The sequence below is a fragment of the Chiloscyllium plagiosum genome, chromosome 9 (assembly GCF_004010195.1).
Source record: "Chiloscyllium plagiosum isolate BGI_BamShark_2017 chromosome 9, ASM401019v2, whole genome shotgun sequence".
In the NCBI taxonomy this organism is placed as follows: Eukaryota; Metazoa; Chordata; class Chondrichthyes; order Orectolobiformes; family Hemiscylliidae; genus Chiloscyllium; species Chiloscyllium plagiosum.
Genome location: NC_057718.1, coordinates 19762748 through 19786805, shown reverse-complemented (window position 1 = coordinate 19786805; position 24058 = coordinate 19762748). Strand labels below are relative to the sequence as shown.

General features: G+C 40.2%; 1 protein-coding gene across 1 annotated transcript in view; it reads left to right on the top strand.

The window, feature by feature from the left end:
• Positions 1-24058, top strand: part of ttc27 (tetratricopeptide repeat domain 27) — a 209686-nt gene that overhangs the window by 95494 nt on the left and 90134 nt on the right. The window contains exons 10-12 of the mRNA XM_043695515.1: positions 3673-3786; positions 22635-22730; positions 23183-23305. Of these exons, the coding sequence (XP_043551450.1) occupies positions 3673-3786; positions 22635-22730; positions 23183-23305 (333 nt within the window). The remainder of the gene's footprint in view (positions 1-3672; positions 3787-22634; positions 22731-23182; positions 23306-24058) is intronic.

Genomic DNA, 24058 nt, shown 5'->3' with positions numbered 1-24058 from the left:
AGATTTATTCACAACTAGGAAAATAATATGTTATGCTAATGTGCCACCAGGGTACTTATATTGTGCAAAACTTGGCATTGTAAAGTAAACATCATCAGAAGGATAGGAGCATCCAGTAATGAGAGGGATTTATGAACAATTGGAAAATTCGATAGCAGTCTATGGATCTGAGACATAATAAATGCACAGTGAAGTAATTTTATGCAATAGGCTGCTATGAGTAGACTAACTGAACTATGCAGATAAGCTCACGCATGCAAAATTGAGAAAGTTAGAGTCACTGAATTAACTTTGGCTGGAGGTCATGTTTTTGTTGTCTATAGGAGCTGATGGGCGGGCTCCCACTCAGTAAAATATGGTGCTTAAAGCCAAGCTATTCTTTAGTATAAACTCAAAGTGCACACTGAGCTCATGCACACTCCCCTATGCTTTTCCCCTTCCGGGCATTTCAATTTGAGCAAAACGCAAGCCGCTCCCAATGCTATGGGTTTCATATAAAAACAGTAAGTAAAGTTGGCTGCATCTGACTGCAGTTAATTTTGGTTAATTAATGTTTGGTTTCTGCAGAACTGTGCTCACTAATTCAGGTGAACAGAAGATCAAGTTTTTTATTCTTCCATATGAGCCTTCTGCGTTTTTACAGTGGCTCAGTTATTTGGACCTGTTGAGAGTTATAGTTATTAATAGCATTTGTGTAGGTCTCTGACTGCAAGAGAAACTAAGATACAAGCAGTTATTTCAGCTTTATGCTGCCATTTTTCATTCTAGAGTTCACATGGCCTTAACCTTATTGGTGCACGCACCCATCACGTTGAGAATGGACTGTAGCTTTGATTCCTCCATAATTTTGGCAGTGCAAGTTGTGCTAGCGTTTCAATGTAGTCTTACAGTCAAGGACCCTCTGAAATTCATGAGTAGAATAGAAGCCCAGGAATACATTAATGATAATGGACTGTACAAGAAATAAGGCCAAGTGATAGATGCGAATAACAGTGGTTTGTCTAAAGACAATGTGATGTTAAACAGGTAATTATTGAATATTTCACCTTTATTATTGAGAAATGGCAGAGCTATCAGGAATGCCCTGAAGATACTGGTTGCTGATCTTTGAATAATTTATAATATAAATGTTCATAACCAGCAAGCAAATATGTTAAAAACTAGCTCATGAGGACACAACCCAGGAAAGGACCAGTTAAACTGTATTGTGCTTCCTGGTAAATCAATGGATGCTACAGCTCCAAATGTGTTATATTTTATAGACAAGGTTCTCATTGGACCCACATGCAACTTTGCAAACAGGAGAGAGGTTCCAGGACCTCTGAGATACCTCAGAACTGGATTGAATCAAGCAAACTGCAGAGTTGTGATCAAAACTAGGCCATGCTGTGGATCAGCACAGTATATTCTCAGCTTTGGATACATGAATAGGAACAGAATAGAGGGATATTCTTCCTGCAAGCGAAGACAGTTTGAGTTTGGAAGGGCAAAATGTGTCAGTGAAGGCTGGGAGGTTGGGGGGGGTGGGGGGGTTGAAGGGCTTATTCCTGTGCTGTATTGTTCTTTGTAAAGTTTGAAGAGTTAAAAGGACAGAAATCTCCTACGTGTTGGTTGTAAAGGCCCATCTGAAATGATTATAAACTCAGTTCTTCTCATGGTGGTAAACCCACATATGGATTTGACTGTAGTTTAGCATTGTTTGGCAGTAATTTGGCAATCTCATGAAAACTATTAAGATACCTACAATGGAAAGTTGAAAGTACTGTTACAGTTAAGTTATTGAGCTGCTTCTCCTGAACAGAGTGAAATCTTGGTTTCCTCTTTTTTATATCCCGCTGTCAGATCCACTCGATTTAAATATGCTTCCAACAGACCCTATACATATTGAGCTGCTTTCTCTGACCTCCCTACCACGGTTCTTTTCCTCTTTCATTGTAAGCTATTCACACTACAGTTGGGAGAATTTGCACCATTGGACAGCATTCAGTAACTTAATAATAAAGTTGTACATTGTAATAGTGCCTTTGCTGCTTTAACTATGCAGCTGTACACAGCACTAAGTGAAACATGCACTGTGATGTAAACAAGTAAGTACCCATGTAAATTGCACAAGCAGAACCATAACTGGCAGAAAGCAAATCCTATGGGTATGATTCACATCCAATAAGCACTGTGGTTCTTATTGGACTTAAAATGTTTTTTGGATCCTTTCTTAAAGGATTATTTTATGTCCACACTAACCATTATCTCAAATATGTAAGAGCACTTTAATGTGGGAATTTTCTTTCAGTGTATTAAAGGATGTTGGGTGTACATGATGAATAGTGCTGACTTCCTTGTGAACAAAATTAGCTTTGCAGAAGATGGGAGTCCCTTTGTGCTTGAAATAACAGGATGTATAGGAAGCTATCTCTTTTTCTCATGCACTGTTAACACTACCCTGTTTCCTCAGGCCTTTCATTTTCGCCCTTTAAGTGTGAATTCAGCTCATTCCAAAAGATCTACCCATTCTATAATGTTGTAAAGTTCAAATGCTTGGCTGTCTTAGATTGTAATTCCCAATTGACTAGCGAAGTGAGACAAATTGCAAGTAAATCATATTTGGGAACACTTTAGTATAAACATTGGGCATCTGGGTGGTCCTTTTAAAGCATTGACAGCATTGTATTTCCCTTGGGTCTAGGTGTCTGCCGGTTATTTCGAGAGTTTGTTGGCATAGTAACCTGAAGTCAGTATTAGTTTACACCATTATTGGAAGTCATACGTGTTTCTTATCTCAAGTTGTTTTTTTAAATAAAGCTTATTTTCCCTTTTTAACTTTTTCTTCCCTTACCCAGTCTCTCCAATCCTATTGAATTATGTGCCGATGTATCCCAGTGAGATAGGGTTCAAGTGAAAGATTGTTGAACTGTAAAAATGCATCTTGCCTCTGCTAAAGTTGCTGTTCAATCCCCACTTAAGAATAGAGGAATCCTTTCAGAAGCATGGCTGATGACCTGAAATATCAGTCTGAACGACGAAAGCCCCAGTGAAGAGGCCAAAGGCATCTCTTTGAGTGGGATGGTCTGTTTACACTGCATTGTGTTGCTTTGCTGGATTTGTTTGATATTTTAAAGCTTCGAATGAACATTTGTCATTCTGGTCATTTCACTAAAATTGGTTATTACAAACTGCCAAAACCATCGATGATATACTATGAGCAACTCTAATTTTGCTCAAATATGAAGAGAACCAAATTTTGATCTTTTATGACTACTTATAAAATAGAATTGCCACTGTGTTTTAATATTGTTACATCTGTAACTAAGAGAACCAGCAGCATCATTATTAATTTCTCAAGCAGGTTACCTTTATTAGATATACAAAGATCTGATGAGATCATGCCCATTTCACCAAAGTCAAGAATTGGGATCTTAATGTTTCAAAGCTGACATTAATGTGGTTTACTTTGTTGTCTGTTTGATGAATTTTGTTTTTGCACACTTATGTTCAGGGTGGGTTGAATGAAAATCAACTTCTTGATACAGAGGGTATGGTTATTTATAATGCACCAGCAAAAATGAAAATACACACCAAATACTAAAATAGTCTTTTAAGAGTCAGCTTTAATTTTTAACCTTTCCATTTTAAAAAAAATTTTAACACTCAATGTGGTTTTGTTTTATGTTTCAGTATATACTGTCTCAGCCAAAGTTCTGGGCCATTCAAGTGACCACCCTAATGCTGAGAACAAAACTGGAGAAAGGTAGTCCTCGTCGGATTGAACGTGCAATGATGCAGGCACAGGTAGGACGTTGCTGCTACTGTGGTTACAAAAATATTTAGTAAACTTTGCATACAACATTAGAATTAGGCAGGATATGTGTCAGCACATCCCTATCTATCTGGTGTGAAAAGGAAATTGGCACATTAAAATGTCCAGTTTGTATGAAACAACATCCTGAGCAGTGACCTACAGCTATAGATTCTGCGGATAATCTGTTCTGATAAGTAGAAACATCCTGATTGTTTGCATGAGCTCTCTTATTCACCCCACCCACTCTGAGTCATGTAGGAAACCTACTGATCCCACTGGTGCTATGGAAGCTCAGAATGTTAACGGGGAAGCACTAATTCTTGAATTTTATTTGGCAAGTGATTTGGTGGGTTAAGATTCCTCTGAGAGAAACTAGGAACTGGAAGTATTTATTTTGCTCACCATCAAAATCTAGAAATCAAAATTAAGTAGGTGCACACATCAGTGAGGCACAGATCTTATTGTCTAATGAAGCTTTTATTGCAGCAAGTAACATGCCAATATAGAATGCACTTTCATTTATATAACACTTACGGAATAAGTGTTGCAGTGAAGAGCTCTTGAACCAAATAAAAACCAAAAGAACTACAGATAACGAGAATCAGAAATAAAAGCAGAAATTGCTGAAAAAGCTCTGTAGGTCTAGCAGCATCTGTAGAGAGAAATCAGAGCTAATATTTCTGAGGAAGAGTTACTGGACCCGAAACGTTAACTCTGATTTCTCTCCACAAATGCTGCTAGACCTTCTGAGCTTTTCCAGCAATTTCTGTTTTTGCTCTTGAACTGTTGTAGTCTCTGAGGTAAATATTGCAGCCAATTTATTTATAGCAGTAAGATAAATTACGAGATAATAACCTGGTACCAGATTATCAGTGGTGTTGGTTAAAATATAATTTACAAGACCAGGGCACAGAACTTCAGTAATGCTGTTGGTACTCAATTTCTAGCACAGTAAACCCCTCTGTGAAAATTAACGGATTTGAGCTTCATACCAAAAACTGAGTTTTCAATCGAGGTATACAGTCCAGTACAGTCCTGAAAGATTGATGCATGTTGGCTCTTAATAAATAAGAAGGCCATCACGGTGGCTCAGTGGTTAGCACTGCTGCCTCACCTCACCAAGGACCAGGTTCGATTCCAGCCTCGGGTGACTGTCTGTGCAGAGTTTGCACATCCTCCCTGTGTCTGCATGGGTTTCCTCCGGATGCTCCGGTTTCCTCCCACAGTCCAAAGATGTGCAGGTCAGGTGAATTGGCCATGCTAAATTGCCCATAGTATAGGTGCATCAGTCAGAGGGAAATGGGTCTGGGTGGGTTACTTTTTGGTGGGTCGGTGTGGACTTAGTGGGCTGAAGGGCCTTCTTCCACACAATAGGGAATCTAATCTAATCTAAAAAGCTGTAAACCAAAATCCTGTCTACTTTTGCGCTGATTATTGTCAATGACCAAATTCTTGTGGCAGTATTCAGAATGTAAGAGTTTTTCTAGTGTCTTGGCAGGTGTTCAAGTACCACCAACAATCATTTGCTTATCTCACTATTGTTGTGGAACAGCAAGTTGATGGAGTGAGCATCAATTCACTCACTGATAGCTATTAGTGCCTGGGTAGTCTAAATCTAGTTCTAATTAGATTAGATTCTGCACCAAATTATTAATTTATTACTATTTTACCAAATAATTGGCATTATGAGGAAATTTAGATCGACTTTACTCTGTGTCGGTCTATTATCTCTAAGCATACCCTCTTTATCCTTATCAATTTGTCTGCTAATTTTGACCCATTTGACCACACCAACTTCTTGCATCTCATTGTCATCCAGCTGGGTGGAACCAACCTCAGCAGATTCCATTCTCATCAATCTAAATGTAGCCAAAGAATGATGACTTCTTGTCTCACTCCCATTACCTCTCGTATCCCTCAAGGAATTATCCTTAAGTTCTTTCTCACTTCTCAGTTGTTTTCTTTCCGTCATCAACAACATCCAAAAGCACAGTGCCAGCTTTCACATGTCCTCTGACTGTGTCCAGTTCTCACTCATCTCCCTATGCATCTGAATTCCTCCACTGTTGAACTGAAGGGCCTGTTTCTATGCTATAGATTCTATATAATGTAACATTGTGGTGAATGTTTAAAAAACTTACGTATAGTCTAAATTAAGCTACATTGCACAAAATATTATAACAAAGCACCATTGCATAGTTTGGATATTTACCTATGGATCTAAACAAGGAAACAGTATCTGGGGCGATCAACATGAGAGAAGGTTGTGATAATGGGACTGAAGTTTTCCCCTTTCCCCTTGAGTGCGGGAGTACAAATATATCCACTGTGATGCTACAGTGAGTGGAAACACTTTGCCCACGGGTTGGGGAAATGGAAGGTAAATGGTGGGCAATTTGCGGTCGTTTACTATCCTCTGAGAGCAACATTGGTGATTGCATAGTATTATGATCCCAGCTGACTTTATTATGGACAGGTTGATTCGCAGACTGAAACTTGACTTGATATTTTATGTAAAAACCAAAAGAACTGCAGATGCTGTAAATCAGAAACAAAAACAGAAGTTGCTGGAAAAGCTCGGCAGTTCTGGCAGCATCTGTGCAGAGAAATCAGAGTTAAACTTTCGAGTCCGGTGACTCTTCCTCAGAACTGATGGTAGCTAAGAAAATGTTGGTGTATATGCAAAAGGTAGGGTGGGGGGAGAGGAAAATGAGTAACCGATAGGTGGGAATACAGCCTAAGGAGAGAGATGAGCAGTTGGACAAGGGTGTAGGTAAAAATCTGACTAGAAGGGTGAATAGCTGTTAATGGAGACTGGTAGTGGCTAACAATAGATGTTGTGTAATGGCAGACAGTGTGAAATCAAGGCCTGGTGTGTGGTGTAGGGGCTAGGATGTGGGAGAGTTCATGCCCTAAAATTATTGAGGTACTGCAGTCCTTAACCTTTTTGAAAAAAAATCAATACCTTGTATGATGTGTCTGTGGTCGAGGAATATTTATAGTCAGCGAATAGTATGAATATTTGTACATTATGATCATCTTCAAGTTCACAGTTATTTCATATAGACCCTAATGCTGAAAAATAAATTTCTTGGATTGTCTCATCATTAAAATAAGTTGCAGTAAATTTTACTCATGGTAGTCTACATGTACATTTTGCTGTGGAATATGCTGAAAGGAGAACAGTCGAACCTAATTTGGGAAAATTTAGAAGCTGAAGAGGCACAGACTCATTTTACACTGAAATCTCATAAGTTTCTGACAAGGGCTGTTTATATAGAATCAAACATTACTATGGCAGAATGATTTTAGGAGAGATTATGATGAAAATTGTTTAGTGTATTTGTATCTCATAACTCCTAATATTGCTGGTGAACTATTATGAGACGGTCCCACTGCCATACAGGATATAATGTCCCGTTCAAACTCATTTGTTGTCTGCTCACTCTTCCTGTACAATTTCACTGAGTGTGTATGGATGAAAACTGGTATGTTTGTTTTACTGTCAGGAAATACATAATGGAAACCTGGTGATCACAGCTTGTACCAGCTATAGATTTAGGAGAATGTTTTGTAAAGATATGATTTTATTTAAAGAATACCATGGCAAAAAAGACAATCTTTGACATACCAGGGAATCATTTAGCTTCTTGATTAATGGATTATTTATTTTGTGTTTCTGCATATGCACCCTTTTCACTATTTGTAACATGTACTTGTGACAATAAATAAATCAAGTCAAATATAATTCATTTTGTTTGTAGTTTCAATATATATTTATAAATCGGTGCTTATTAAATTTAACTAAATTTCTGTACAGAGAGGACATAATGCATCAGTTAAAACCCTTCAGGAGTTATGAGATATAGAGTCTTTTTGTGAGCGGTGGAGTCTTGGTATAGACAGGCAACTCATGAGGACTTTGGTAAGATTTTTGAGGGACAATAAACTTATATTTTGCCTGAGAAATATTCTAATGCAAGATCCTAGAAGGTTTATAACCCAGTCCTCCCTCAAGTCTAGAGCATAAATACAGCTATGAATTGTACTGCCATTGGCACTGACTTTCCCCTCACTAACTCTAACCATTAATTTTCAACGTGCAACATTATTTAATTCGGATATGACCAGGTTCCAAGTACAGGAAGTACAATTTGAAGATTCTTCAAGATGATACTGCTCCAATCAGGCAAATTGTGAGAGTGAGTAGCTGTGTGCCTAAGGCCTGAGTGTTGGGAATGGTGATGGAACGGAGTCTGTTAGGTTGGGGGGGGTTGCATGGTTGGGGTCAGGGATGGAGATTAGAGTGAGGCCATAATGGTTATTCCTTTAATACTCATTTATTTAAATTATCAGTTTATTACTTTGGATTATTGCTCCAAAGTTCTTTGGAAGTAGCCTAATGCCATGGCATTGTGCAGAGAACAGGGGTGGAGGTCTTGCCAGTATTAACATTTTGTCCTTTTATTAATTCCACTCATCATTTAACCTGTTGCTGTTTGTGAAGAAGGCTATGCACTTGGCTGCTTACTTGCTCAAGAATTTCCTTGATTGATGTAGTCTTAATGAACATAGTTCTTCAGATCTTTATGTAATTTCATAAATTGGTGATGGTCTTCCTTTCAGCCCACTGCTTTTCTGTAAACTAAAATTCATAATTTCAGTATCTTACATGATTGCTTTTTTATTTTAGCAAAATGAATAAATAAACTGGAAGGGAATGACCGTTCACTCTGGAAAGCAGGGTAGCAGTGTTTCCACCTCTTCAGCTGTTTCATTCTTGAATAATCAGAATTTCATCTCATACAGGAAATTACTATTCCTTCCTTTTTTGTTCTAAACCATCTATTGCTATGTTGGAATGTAGAGCCCATGATGGGAATGGTAAAAGTGACTTGCATCATAATATAAAAACAGTTTTACTTTTCCATTCTCCCATCCCCCCATCCCACCAACCCACAAAACGAAGCAATTAGTTGTGTCCTTTGGGACTTGGCTATATAGCATGGGATCTTCTAATCCAAACGGAGATGTGCTAAATAGGTAAATGGTAGATATTCAGCATTGTTAAGTGAACCTGGAAACACCTGCAAAACTGTTACTTGAAGTAATCCTCACACTGTCACAACGTGTTATTGTGGGGATTTATTAGCAAATTGGGTTATTTATTTTGTCAGCTCATGTTGTCTGAGGCCAGGTGCCTTCCCTTACTTAGCTTAATAAAAAAAAATGCTGAGTCAAAAGCCTTGCATCGAGAGGATGTGTATTTGTGCCACCAGAGCTGTAATTGTGTGACTACTCGGACAAGATATTTATCTCTCGGCCCCCTTTCCTGTCCACGTTCCTGATGAAGGACTTATACCCGAAACATCGACTCTCCTACTGCTTGGATCCTGCCTGACCTGCTGTGCTTTTCTAGCACCACACCTTTTGACTCTGACTCTCCAGCATCTGCAGCCCTCACTTTGTCCTAGTTGCTGAAACCTTACTGCGAAGCCTCTTCCAAAGATGCCCGCATTAAAAAAGTTCTCCTCCTCCCTCTACAAAGATCTCAGCGAGTCAGTCTCTCTCTCTCTCTCTCCCACCCCCCCCCCCCTGTGTTTGTCACTGTTGTGTTTGAAATGATACACAACCCCACCCCCTCCATTCATCTCTCAGCCCCTTTTCCTCCTCCACATTCCTGATGAAGGGCTTATGCCCGAAACATTGACTTTTCTGCTTCTCAGATGCTGCCTGACCTGTTGTGCTTTTCCAGGGCCTTACTTTTTGACTGACTCACCAGATTCTGCAGTGCTCACTTTCCCCTGGTTGCTAGGTCAAGGTAGACAGACTATGGAAATGTGTTGCTGGAAAAGCGCAGCAGGTCAGGCAGCATCTAGGGAACAGGAGAATCGACGTTTCGGGCATTAGCCCTACGTCGATTCTCCTGTTCCCTAGATGCTGCCTGACCTGCTGCGCTTTTCCAGCAACACATTTCCATCTCTGATCTCCAGCATCTGCAGACCTCACTTTCTCCTCAAAGGTAGATAGACTAGTGACCTCCAGGTTAAACCACCACTAATTGTTTCTCTGTTATGAGAAAGCAATCCTATAGTCCTCAGACACTATCGTGACTTTACCTTTAACTCACCTATCCAGCAGTTTATGTGGGAACCTCAGCAATGAGATCTCAGAAGCCATCATTTGTTGCTGAGTAGCTTGCTCGGGCCATTTTAGAGTCCATTATTGTTGATCTGGAGTTACGTGTAGGCTTTACATTGCAGATTTCCTTCCCCACGACGACATTAGTGAACCAGATGGATTTTTCCAGCCATCAATGATAGTTGTCATGGTAATGATTACCGACACTAGCTTTCAATTCTAGATTTATTATTTGCATTCAGTTTCCATTAGATGCTATCGTGGGATTTGAATCCATGTCCCCAGAGATTTAGAGACACAAATAAAAGTAAAGTACAGCAGATGCTGGAGATCTGAAATAAAAAACAATGTGCCAGAGAGACTCTGGCACAGTGTCTTGGGAGAAAGGGTTAAGGTTTTGATTTCCTTATGACTTCTTCAGAACAGTTCCAAGTAAAAGTTTCCAGCATTTAGTTTTTTTTTATCCCCAGAGGCTTAGCCAGTGTCCCGGGATTACTAGTCCAGTTACAATTTATCAAAGACCATAGAAAATAGGAACAGAACTTTTGGAATAATGTGTTCAATTCTAGTCTTCCTGCTACTGGGAAGATGTTGTTAAATTTGAAAGGGTTCAGAAAAGGTTTACAAGGATGCTGCTGTGTTTGGAGGGTTTGAACTATAGGGAGAGGCTGAATAGACTGGGGCTATTTTCCCTGAAGCATCATAGACTGAGGGGTGACCTTATAAAATTGTGAGGGGCACTGATAGGGTGAATAATCAAGGTATTTTCCCAGAGTCAGGAAGTCCAAAACTAGAAGGCATAAGTTTAAAGTGAGAGGGAAGGGTATAAAAGGGATCTAAGGGGCAACGTTTTCATGCAGTGTGATTGGAATGAGTTGCCAGAGGAAGTGGTGGAGCATTTAAAAGGCTGGATGGGTAAATGAACTGGAAGGGTTTCGAGGGATATAGGCCAAATGCTGGCAAATGAGGTTAAATTAATTTAGGATATCTGGTCGGTCATGGACAAGATGGACCGAAGGATCTCTTTCCAAGCTGTACAATTCTCTATCACTCTATGACTCTAAATGGGCCATTCATCCCTTCGAACCTGCTGCGCCGTTCAATATGATCATCCAAGTCAGTTCCCTGTTCCCACTTTTGTTCCATAATCTTGGGTCACTTTGACCCTAGGAACTATATCTATCTCCTTCTTAAGGAAATCAAATAATCAAGATACTATTTTTAATTTACTGAACCTTATCATGCATCACTGTATAGGTTTATTCTGTGATGAATAATTCATGCTACTTGTGTTCAGAATCCTTGCCCTATTTTTTTTTAGCTTTGAATTAGCTGAATGTTCTCACGTGAATCCCATGTTTGACCTGTCAGTTTTATTTGAGCCAATTTGATCCACTGGTTTGGTTGATCTACAGTTCCAGAAAAGTTCATGCTTCAGATGACTGTGAATCATTCAGCCTCACATTGTAAGTTGGAAAATGGCTTGAGGTCAAAATAAGGAAGATCTGTGGGGAACTAGTTCCATAAAAAACCAAGAGATCTTACCTGTCAATTTCATCAAGAAGTCATGCATACTTACTTAATCAGTTGTTTTGAGGAAATTATCAGAGCCTAGGGAAAGGGATTATAAAAGTCCTTGATAAAGTGACATGTAGGATACTATAAGACCCATGATCTAAACAGAAGTCTATTAATTGGGAGATGCCTGAAAAATGGAAACATAGAGTAAGAGTATTCAGATGTTTTAAGATTGGCAAGACATTGCTACCGGTATGTCCCTGAGATCTGCACCTATGGCATCTTAGCCCAGTGTCAGTCAATGAATCAGAAATAGGCAAATTGGGATAATTGTATCATTTGCTAATAACACCAACTGAGGAGACATGACAAATGAGGAACAGAAGAGACTACAGAGGTGAGTGAACATAGGGAAGTTAAAGTCTGTATGTAACATTGACAAGACTAAATGCCATTTTATGCTCTTAGAGCAGAGAATGGAAGTATGCACATGATAAAAGTGGAAATGCGTCGAAATCCAGATTTTGAATTTTTTCTTTGATACAAAAGAACAAGTGGAATTTGTATTTGACGTATAAAGGAACTGGAAAAATCATCGGAAGGATGTCATGGAAGTGGTGTAGTGAGGACTGATTAGGAGTGTCACCTGCCCATAGTCTAGGTGATCTGTCTGGTGGGAACAATCAACATTGACACTGGAGAAGCCTCCTTTCTTTTCCTGCCCACCCTGTGAATTGTGCTGGCAGCAGCTATTCATTTCTATTTCACAGCCATTGCTTGGGATCCACAATTTGGGGAGGAGCTGCAAAAACAGGAGTTAATTGAACTTGCAAATAATGTCAAAAGTGAAGAAATTGTTCCAGCAATAGTATGTGGAGTTTGTTTTTTCAGTCTTCACAGTTCTCCTGCTGTGCACCAAGTTTTTGTAGCAACTTTTTTTTGCTGGAGAAACGTATTTTGTGTTTCACCACCTTTTTGAGGGTAATTGAAAAAATAAATTGTGCTACAGGTTGTTTATTGATACAAGTCAGGGTCATAATCACAGGAAGCATTTAATTTTATTGGCCTCTGATGTCAGACGTCTGTGGATTTCTACCACTGTTCCGTAGCATACCAGTTCATGGCTGTTAAAATAGTAGACAGCCGTGCTGGCAACTCATTAGTGTCTCAGCTATAGGCTCCATGGATGTACTGAGACAGTGGGAGTTGACTCATAACAGCTGTAGTTGGCTGCTGCTTTTCCCATTTCAGCTGTGCTCTTTCTCCATAAGATTGGTAACAGTTTATTTGCTATCTTTAATTACTTACTGAAAGTATGAAAGTACTCTAGTGTTTACCTTCTACACGTTGGAGTACCTAAGATTTCCTTTTTGCTGGAAGGAAAATATTTTTTTTGTCCATTATAGATTCATACAGTTCAGAAGGAGGCCATTTGATCCATTGTGCACATTACAGCTTCCCTTGAGTTTCAATCCTCTGCCCATCTCCAGCTCCATTTTGAAAACTTTTACAGAAATTGTTTCCAACAGTCTTTTTGGTAGTCCATTCCAGATGATCCTAACATACTGCATAAAAATAAATTATCCTCATCATGCTGTTGAAATTTTAATTTACTTGTACTTTCATGTTTATAACTGAAGTTTAAAATCAGGATGCAAAGGCTGATAAGTTATTAGAGTCGTACAGCATGGAAATAGGCTCTTCTGCCTAACTTGTCCATACTATGATATGAAAGTAAATTCCAGACAAGCCAGAGAAGATTTCATGATCCTCCTTAATGAAATAGATAGACATTGTATTAGTTTTCCTGCAGGTTTGATGATGTCTTTTAAGTATGTCAATATATAATCTTCCCATTTCAATACCTGGCTGTCACTTAAACAAGTGTCTGAGTCTCTCATTGCAATCTGTTCTTGCTTTAAATCATCACCTTGCATGAAAAGAACTACCACTCGGGGCTTTTGTGGTGCACTGCTAATGTCCCTACGTTTGAGCAAAGGTTCAAGTCCTATCTGCCCTAAAGAGTGTGTAATAACATCTCTATTGTTCAGCAAGCTAACAGGTCACCTGATTTTCCCATTGAAAAGATGTTCAGAACTGCAAAACAAGCTGAACTACAAGATTCTAACAATTTGAGGGTGGAGAAACAGTGGCCTTGTGGTATTGTCACTGGGCAGAGGCAGAGACAGTTGCTCTGGGGGCATGGGTTCAATCCTCAGCAGCTGGTGATCAAATAGTGAAGGCTGAGAGGTCACTTGCCATGCCGTGATAGTGTCCCTGCCTCTGAACTAGAAGGCATGGGTTCAAGTCCCTCACCTGCTCTAGAGGTGCATCATAACTTCTATGAACAGGGTTGGTCAGAAAATATGTAAATGGACTACCAGTGTTAAACTTGTTCCTCATTGAGCCTATGTCGTCTTGTCTTTTTAAATCTGGGAGTTGTTACATGTTTATTTTCTCTATCTCATCAGGTGTATTAATCTAATTCCACTGCCCAAACTCTGCCCTTTGCTTCAGTTTCCAATGTCTATCCAGTGTTGCCTTAATTGGTCCCTGTGGCTAATCTCTAATAATCCTTTATGGAAAACTCTTCGCTCATATCTTAAATTTGCCATAACAGCTCCCATTATAGATTCACTTATATTTGAGCAAGTAGTGTTTATCCTACTCTATGTAAAATATTTTTTATTATAAAGACTTTACTAAATCTCCTCTGGTCCTCTCTACTTCAATGAAAACAGTTCAAGTGTTTTACTTTTTCCTTTTAACTATAGTTTCCTATTGTTAGTTTTTTCCTGGTAATTCTACACTGGAGATGGCTTTGATATAATTTATACTCCATTTAATAATTTTTCTGACTGCATGTTCTTTCAGGAAATTGTATATTTTAACACTGGGATCTTGCTATTCATTGTGCTGTCAATCATTGTATAACCCTTTTCTTGTTTATCCTCCAAACATGTAGTGCTATTGCTAACTTCCAGTTTCTACTTTGCTCATTCTTCTAAGATATCTGTCTCTTTATGAGGTCTTTTATAGTTCTTCTTGTTGTTAGCCAAATCTCCACCTTTGTTCTAAATTTAAGACTCTGCCCTATATACCACCTGTTTACATTAAGAATGGAATTGCTCTCAGTTGACCTTTGTACATTTTTCACTAATGCACGCAACACTTTTTTGCACTTTCTGTCCATAGCCAAACCTCTATCCATGTGGCTGTTTCACACCAAACCCCTCAATCTTGTTGTTAATTCTTTTTGTGATGCACTGTACATTTCTATTGGGAAACATACATTGACTACATTCCTATTATTGGTTACTTCTTCAAAATCTGCATTAAATTTGTCAAACATGACAGTCAGAACCTGGCGATCGAACAAACTTTCTAGTTATTTCAGAACCGATTACTTTATAACAGCTGGCTCCATCAATTGTTCTACTTTGTCCCATGGCACAACTATGTTCTCAGTTCTATTTTTACTTCTTAAAAGGTATCCTCATCCTCCACCATTAAAATCCTTCCGTCAACCTTGAGTGGTGCTGTCCTTTACATCACTATTCACATGCGTATAAACACCTTTTTTATTTATCCTTATATTTGTACCATCCTTCTAATCTCTTGCAGAGCCTTATTCATTTTCTGTATTGGTTTGCAGTACTATTTGTTATTTATTCACCAATTTTTCATTTAATATCCCACACCTTATTAGCATTGAAATGCAGAGGGATCTGGGCATGCATGTCCACTGATCCCTGAAAGTGACAACAAAGGTGGATTAGGTGGTTAAGAAGGCATACAGCACTCTTGCCTTCATCGGCCAGAGCATCGCATGTCAAAGTTGGCAAGTTATGTTTCAGGTCAGGCAGCATCAAAGGAGCAGGAGAATCGACGTTTCGGGCGTAAGCCCTTCTTCGTCGATGCTGCCTGATCTGCGCTTTTTCAGCAACACATTTTTCAGCTCTGATCTCCAGAATCTGCAGTCCTCACTTTCTCCAGGTTATGTTACAGTTGTACAAAGCTTTAGGCCACATTTGGAATGCAGATCGTTCTGCTATAATGCACGTTTCGTTAACGTTAATTCGCTGTAATGCAATTGATGAATTGGGGACACAGTTTCTAAAGCAACAACTTTAAAACATGTGTTGCCTGTAACATGATTTCATCGCCAACATTTTAAGTACTGTGTCGAAAACGCGATTTTTCTATAATGTGGGGCTACAGAAGAATACAGCCATCGCGTTATAGAAGAACTACCTGTATTGCCTGCACTTCTGATTGCCACACTACCAGAAGGACGTGGATGCTTTGGAGAGGGTGCAGAGAAGGCTTATCAGGATGTTGCCTGGTCTGGAGGGTTTGAGTTATGTTGAGAGGTTGGATAAACTTGGATTGTTTTCACTAGAAAGACGGAGGCTGAGGGGTGACCTGATAGAGGTCAACACAAATTATGAGAGGCATAGATAGGGCGGATAGTCAGAGGCTTTTTCCCAGGGTGGAAAGGTCAACTACAAGAGGACACAGGTTCAAGGTGAGAGGAGGGGAAGGTTTCGGGGAGAAGTGCAGGGAAAAGTTTTCACCCAGAGTGGGTGCTTGAAATGCATGACCAGTGGAGGTGATGGAAGCAGACACATTAGCAATGTTTAAGGTGGATCTTGATAGGCAGATGAACAGGAAATGAACAGAGAGATAGAAACCGAAGGGTCTATTCCTATGCTGTATTGTATTTTCATTTTCACTGTACTTTGGATGTCTTTATTTTTTCTGCTTGACCATAATCTTGTACTTTGCACTGCTGATCTATCAATCTGCTTGTGAATTTTTCTGACTAGCTAATTTGGGCTGGCTTCCTTCTTATTCCTAACTTTGATTTTCTCCCTTAAGTCCAGCACATTATCTGTCAGTAATTTCATTGCATCAAATTGAGCTGTTACATTACTTGAGTAACCAGAATCTGTTCTAGATAGTGATTAAAGTGCCTTTGGCTAATCTTATGGCACACACAATCAAGTTATTCATCAGAAATGTGAAGAAATCCTGCCATAATTTCTATTTCATTGCTGTTTAAGTGTCTGATGATGAAGTTCACATAAAGCCTTTGGTAATCTTTTGTTATGGCTACACTTTAAAATTAAACACTAGCTGTTCTCCCCTGGTGTTGCTCATGACAAGTCTGGGTCATGGTTGTGATGGCTAACAGCGACAATGGGGCTGTGTTAGATCTGTTCTGAGCCTTTCTTTCAGGTCACTGCAATTCCTGCATGCAGGGTTAATTAGGGACATCCTGAGACTAATTATTAAGGACAGTTTCTGTAAATCAACTGCATGTAAGACTTTGGCTTCTGTCCTTGGGGAAGAGGACATGTTATCAGTATTGAATCAGGAAATGACTGTCTAGCTTTCTTCTTTTAAAGAAAAACTCACTTTTGACAATTAAAATCTGCATATTTCAAACTTTAATTACATATGCTATTTCTAAGCTGAACTGACTAAAGTATTCCACTTTAAAAAAAATGTTCTCTGTGTTATGTTGTGAGATGACTTTTCCAAAAGGGTTGCTTTGAAATATGCACTGCATTGTCATAACTTTGAAGAGAAAGATTAAGTGATCTTCAGCATGGAATTTGATTGATGGGAGGGGTCAATTTCAGTTTTTTTTATTTCCTAGTAGGTTCATTTTTGTCCTCATTGCTTCAGACTGCAAAAGATTTTTGTAGTCAATGTCTGCTCCTGTAGCTCAAAGCCATACATAACTCTAGTTTTATTGCCCTGTGTTTCCAGAGAGACCTGCGGGCAGTAACTATGAAAATCTCCTTCTCGAATGATTAGAAAACAAGCTGGCGATAGAGAAAAATGATAAGTTTTAACCCACTGTACAGTGTATGACCATATGCCACAGTAACTCTCAAATAGTGGGCATCAAGTCTCTCTGGCATGGAAAGGTGAGCAGAGTCCAGGTTTAGGCTTGAGGCCTGTCTAAGCAGACCCATACAATCTGCCTGAGTGTAGACAAATTGGGCTGCATCTTATGTTTTTATTTTGGCTGTCCAAGTTGTGTTGTGTTTTTCAGAGAGATTACCAAACTCACAGTGTTAACTACCTGTCCTGCCCCTGTCACATTCCAACCCCATCTTACCACATATTATTCCCAGAACAAAACACTATGCTGGATATCTGTTGCGAAACTGCTTCCCTTATACCTGGGTCATCTTTGAAAGGCTGTTGTGCTTTGGCAGCCCAATATTGCTTTTCACTGGCAACTTCATGGCACAGCAGCCACAAAGCCCTGGTGCCTGCAGCACAGCTGATGTAGCTAACACTCCTTTCACATATAACCTCACTCACTCACCCTATTCACTGTTTAACCACCACACCACACACTTTCCCTGTCAGTAGCTACATCTTGTCTGAACAACCTCCAAGTCAATGTAGACCTCCAGTTTGTCATGGTCCAGTAGGGGAACATTGCATGCAGGTAAGCGATCAGTCAGGATATTGTACAATAGCGTCATGAGTCTTGGTTATAGTTGGTAGCCTTATTCCCTCAATAACCAGCCTGGAAAGGCACCTGGACCCTCAAAGACAACAGCTACAAGAAATGTTCCAAGAAGAATCACGGCAGTTTGTCGGGTAGCAGCCACACCGCTCCAGGATGTGGTAATGGTAATCACAGATCACCTGAACATTAACTAAATGGAACCCCTTCCTGTTGATGAATTTTGCAGCATTGTGATATGGCCACCGTGAACATGAGAACCTAGCTCTATTCCCAAATCCTAACTCCTGGGCTGCAGCACTGCTCAGGTCATGGGGTAATGGAATAAATTGGTGTGACCTTTCAGAGATGGCATCAGTCATTGAGTTTGAGACATCCCACATGGAACACCTCCCTGGAAGGAGACAGTTGCAGGAAGGTTTAGAGTGGCAGTCACCTTCACAGCCACTGGGAGAGGATGGCCTTGCATTCCTACTGAGGACCTGCTCCAGCACCCTGCAGAGTTCTGTCACAGTTTTCTGTGACATATGTATGGAGCTTGTGTTGACACTGTGCCCTACTCATCCCACAAGAAATGAAATTGGAGCCAAGACTCTAGGTCTTCTCCGCATCCTGAGGGGTATTGCAGCAGGAACCTCTCTGCGCTGGGTGCTCTCATCTTCCATGTTGGCTTGCTCCTGCTCCTGAGCTTGTTGCTGGCCCTGATCCTCCTGCATTCACCTTCACCTGGTTAGGTCAGCAGTCACAGCAACCAACATTCAGCACGATTCTCAGTGGAAATGATCCATGTTGAGAACAGGACAAAAAGAGTCATCAGTAGCCACCCCATAGCTGATGACTGAGCACACCTGTGTCTACAGTGCAACATGCTGAGAATGTAAGACCTTTCCCTAATTTGCCTTGAGTCTCCCTCTATTACTGGCCTTGGGCCACCTTGTGAATGCCTTTGCATTCCCCCTATCCTTGACTCCCCTACCTCTTTTTGGCAGTGCCCCTGCAGGCCCTCCTTGTACCCTTATCAGCTGTTGTTAAACAAATCTCAGAGTTTCCACTCACCACAGACCTCTGATCAACTTTGATGAGCAGCCCCTAGACGAGACTGACCAGACTATGAGCTGTGTTTACAGCTTCCTGACAGACAGTACATGATTGCCATGACAGCTTGTGATGGCCTTCTAGGACTGATTGTTGCACCCTCCCCAAACTGTGCTGGGACACATCCCTTGACCATGAGCATTCCAAGCGGATGACTGATCATGACTGGATTATGACTAGCAGTACTGCAAGGCATATGGATGGGTATGTGAATAGGAAGGGTTTGGAGGGATATGGGCCGGATGCTGGCAGGTGGGACTAGATTGGGTTGGGATATCTGGTTGGCATGGACAAGTTGGTCCGAACGGTCTGTTTCTGTGCTGTACATCTCTAAGGCTCTATGACTCTAACTCACTGACATGGTGGCGGAGAGGGAGAGAGAGACACACACAAAAGGTAGCCCTATTAACATAGAGTCATAGAGATGTTCAGCATGGAAACAGACCCTTCGGTCCAATTTGTCCATGCCAACCAGATATCCCAACCCAATCTAGTCCCACCTGCTAACACTCGGCCCATATCCCTCCAAACCCTTCCTATTCAGATGCCTTTTAAATGTTGCAATTGTACCAGCCTCCACGACTTCCTCTTGCAGCTCATTCCATACCTGTACCACCCTCTGCGTGAAAAGGTTCCCCCTTAGGTCTCTTTTATAGCTTTCCCCTCTCACGCTAAACCCATGCTGTCTCGTTCTGGACTCCCCACCCCAGGGAAAAGACTTTGTTTATTTATCCCCATGTCCCTCATGATTTTATAAACCTCTATAAGGTCACCCCTCAGCCTCTAATGCTCCAGGGAAAACAGCCCTAGCCTATTCAACCTCTCCATATAGCTCAAATCCTCCAATCCTGGCAACATCCTTGTAAATCTTTCAAGTCTCACAACATCTTTCTGATAGGAAGGAGACCAGAATTGCACGCAATATTCCAATAGTGGCCTAACTAATGTCATGTACAGTCGCAACTTGACCTCCCAACTCCTGTACTCAATACTCTGACCGATAAAGGAAAGCAGACCAAACACCTTGTTTCACTATCCTATCTACCTGTGACTCCACTTTCAAGGAGCTATGAACCTGCACTCCAAGGTCTCTTTGTTCAGCAACACTCCCTCAGACCTTACCATTAAATGTATAAGTCCTGCCAAGATTTGCTTTCCCAAAATGCAGCACCTCGCATTTATCTAAATTAAACTCCATCTGCCACATCTCAGCCCATTGGCCCATCTGATCAAGATCCGTTGTAATCCGAGGTAACCTTCTTCACTGTCCACGACACCTCCAATCTTGGTGTCATCTGCAAACTGACTAACTATACCTCTTATGCTCACATCCAAATCATTTATTGAAATGATGAAAAGTAGTGGACTCATCACCAATCCTTGTGGCACTCCACTGGTCACAGGCCTCCAGTCTAAAAAGCAACCCTCCACTACCACCTTCTACCCTTGAGCCAGTTCTGTATTCAAATGGCGGGTTCTCCCTGTATTCCGTGAGATCTAACCTTACTAACCAGTATCCCACGGGGAACCTTGCCGAACGCCTTACTGAAGTCCATATAGATCACATCTACTGCCCTGCCCTCATCAATCCTCTTTGTTGTTTCTTCAAAAAACTCAATCAAGTTTGTGAGACATGATTTCCCACCCATGAAGCCATGTTGACTATCCCTAATCAGTCTTTGCCTTTCCAAATATATGTACATCCTGTCCCTCCGACAACTTGCCCACCACCGACTTCAGGCTCACTGGTCTATGGTTCCCAGGCTTGTCCTTACCGCCCTTCTTAAACAGTGGCACCATGTTAGCCAACCTCCAGTCTTCCAGCACTTCACCTGTGACTATCGATGATACAAATATCTCAGCAAGAGGCCCAGCAATTGCTACCCTAACTTCCCACAGGGTTCTTGAGTACACCTGATCAAGTCCTGGAGATTTATTCACTTTCATATGTTTCAAGATATGCAGCACTTCCTTGTCTGTGATATGTACAGAAAGATTTTCTAAATATGTAGTTGTTTTTAACTCCTGAAATTAAAATCCATAATATCTTACCATTGTTATTTCAGAATTTGGGCTCTAAAATGGAGGAAAATGGATTTTAGTTTTGAGTTCTATGAAGATATGAATTTTTTTAAAGGTCAGAAAGTCATTTTGGACAGTGAGTTCAAAACAGCATTTATAATGCTGCTTTAGCTAAATGACCAACAAGCCCCCTCAGGCAGATAGTTGCCACGGTTTTTCTTGAATCGCAGAGAGAGAGAGAGAGAGAATGGGACAGAAGTCGGTCCATGTGTGGGAAGTGACATAACAGCAGAGGTATGGTTACTATCAGTCTCCAAACATTTTGGGCTCGGGCAAGTTCCTGAGTTTTTTAGAAACAACTGATAAGAAAGTTCCAGAAGCAGGAAGTTGTGGGACTAGCGATGAGAAAGACATCCTGTATCTGACAAAGCTGTTGATGGTAGGAGTGGACTGAGTTAACGGTGTGTTTTAAAGGTCTCATGCAAAGATATAAACTGAAGAAAACAATATCTAGTGAATGCATTGTCATTTGCTGGAAGTATACTGTTTGCATCCATTCCAACTGAGCAAGAAGTATCAGTGTGGAGATAAGGGTGGCACTTCACTGAGGTTTAATCAATTGCTAGATTATTGCTACAGTAAAAGGGATTAACCATTCTTTCTGATGTTTGTATTGAGATTGCTCACATAGTTGTTACCTGGCAGAATTTGTGTTTTTTTTTGTATGTGATAAATTTGTATGTTCTTTTGTTAAAGTATTTTACAGCCTCTTGTAACATGTTCAGTGACCCACCTCCCTAGTAAACAAAAAAAAATGGTCTGTCAAACCAGGGCTCACTCTGGGATTTGACTTGTCCAAAATTACCATTCGCTCCAATCATAACATACTTTTACATTGATCTGTTATTCACATTTGAGCTGGAGTGCTGTATTTCTTGTCATTGTTTGTTGTACTGTAAGATATATTTTACTGGTCACCTTCAGAAGTTTGTCTTGAATTATAGCTTAAGAGAAAGATGGAAAGACCAAGCTAGCCAGTCCATAGAAATCACTCACTAATTTTAATTTCTTCCTATCTCTGCTTCTGAGTTTTTTGAAGTGTTTTTTGAAGTATTTTTGTAGATTTTTTCCTCAGTTTGCCGAAACAAAATAGAAACACAATGGTGTGTTTGTGCTCCTATATTTTTAAATACCTTTATTTGTAAAGTTCATTTAGGATGTGGCATGGCTAGCTGGGAAATATTTATTGCTCATTGTAGTTGCTTTTGGATCCTTGTGGGATTTGGTTCATTAGCAGTGGATGTACTTTATTTTCTTCTCTGATGACTACTATGTGGACACAAGCCTTGCCTATAAATTCTTCAAACGTGGCGTGCCCCATCCTATTCTCCATGACTGTTCACATGCCTACTCGATTCCAGAAGGATGCTGAATAATGACTTTCCGTACCCTGTCAGAGGGGAACTGAGATCAACTTTGCTACATGTAGCACCATCCGAGCAGAGATTGTCTGATTTGGAGCTTGCTGTACTGTGTAAGTTAATGCTTTACTTTACCTTTCCTGCTTAGGCTCTTACAGATCACTTTGAAGACAAGACCACATCTGTAGTGGAACGCCTGAAGATCTTCTACTGTTGCCAAGTGCCTCCACACTATGCTGTTCAGGTATGTGTATGAATCTTTAATGCCGCCTTCATCTCTAAAGAGCATAATCTGACTAGTTTAGCATCTTCTCTCAGTACTGCAAAGATGACAATCTAGATTTTGTGTTAGAACGTTGTGGATTTTGAGACTTTGACACATACTGACTCAGACTCGAGAATACAGCCACTAAGTGTAAGTGGAAACCTGAAATGTGCTTTTTCCAAGTTTATACTTGGTTTTACATGCAGTGACACTTCATCACTCAGAGTTTTTGTCATCCAGTCTCAGAATCCACTAAATTTGACAACAAAGTTAGCATCTCCAAATTCACTTAGGTGTTGAGAAATTTCTTCTTTAGCAGTTATCATTTAAAGCTCCATTATTGAAAATATTATTTATGTCACATGAATAATAAGTCAGATGAATGTATTGTTGGAATTTTAAAATCTTTATTTTTTATCCTTTTCTATTAGCGTCAGCTTGCGACTCTTCTGTTTGACCTGGGTTGTAATAGCTCAGCTCAACAGATCTTCGAGCAGTTGGAGATGTGGGAAGATGTTGTTATTTGCTATGAAAGAAGTGGGCAACATGGAAAAGTGAGTGAGCACTTCCCTTGGAGTTAACAGTTGGGCTGTATTCCGCACTGGAGAGTTTTGTTTTCATGGAAATAAAGACAAGATAAGAACAATTTATTCTTTCAACGTGCTTGTTCTCAGTAATTTGAGAGCTCTAGCATTGAATTGATCTTTATCCCCATCTCTGTACAATATTAACTAAATTTTATCAGTTTGTTCTAAAAGTTTTTGAAATCTTGGGAAGGAAAGATTAATGAAAAAGGAGATATTCATCTGAAAGGCTTAAAAGGAGCAATTAAAACTGTGACTCTTTGTTTTTAACGGTTACAGCTGCTCAGATAGAAATTGCAGTGCAAAAAATTTGTCTTCCAGCAAAGCTTCTCATTTTCCATTTCCCAAAAGGAAGGTTTTCAAATGATAAGTGTCATTTTGTAAAATCTGTATTTGGCACCCAGAAATTTCCTGTTTCACGTTAATTCGTATTCCTAGCTACATCCCCCCCCTGCGCCCCACTCCTTCTTCCATTTACCTCTCAGCCCCCCCCACTCCCACCCCCCACATTTCTGATGAATAGCTTCTGCTTGAAACATTGACTCTCCTACTCCTCGGATGCTGACTGACCGGCTGTGCTTTTCCAGCAACACAGTTTTTGACTCTGATCTCCAGCTGCAGTCCTCATTTTCTCCTAATTAATTCCTTCGATCCAAAGGAAGAACTAGCATTCTACACTCTAGAGATTTCCTTTATTTTAATACTCTCAGGTCTACACACTTT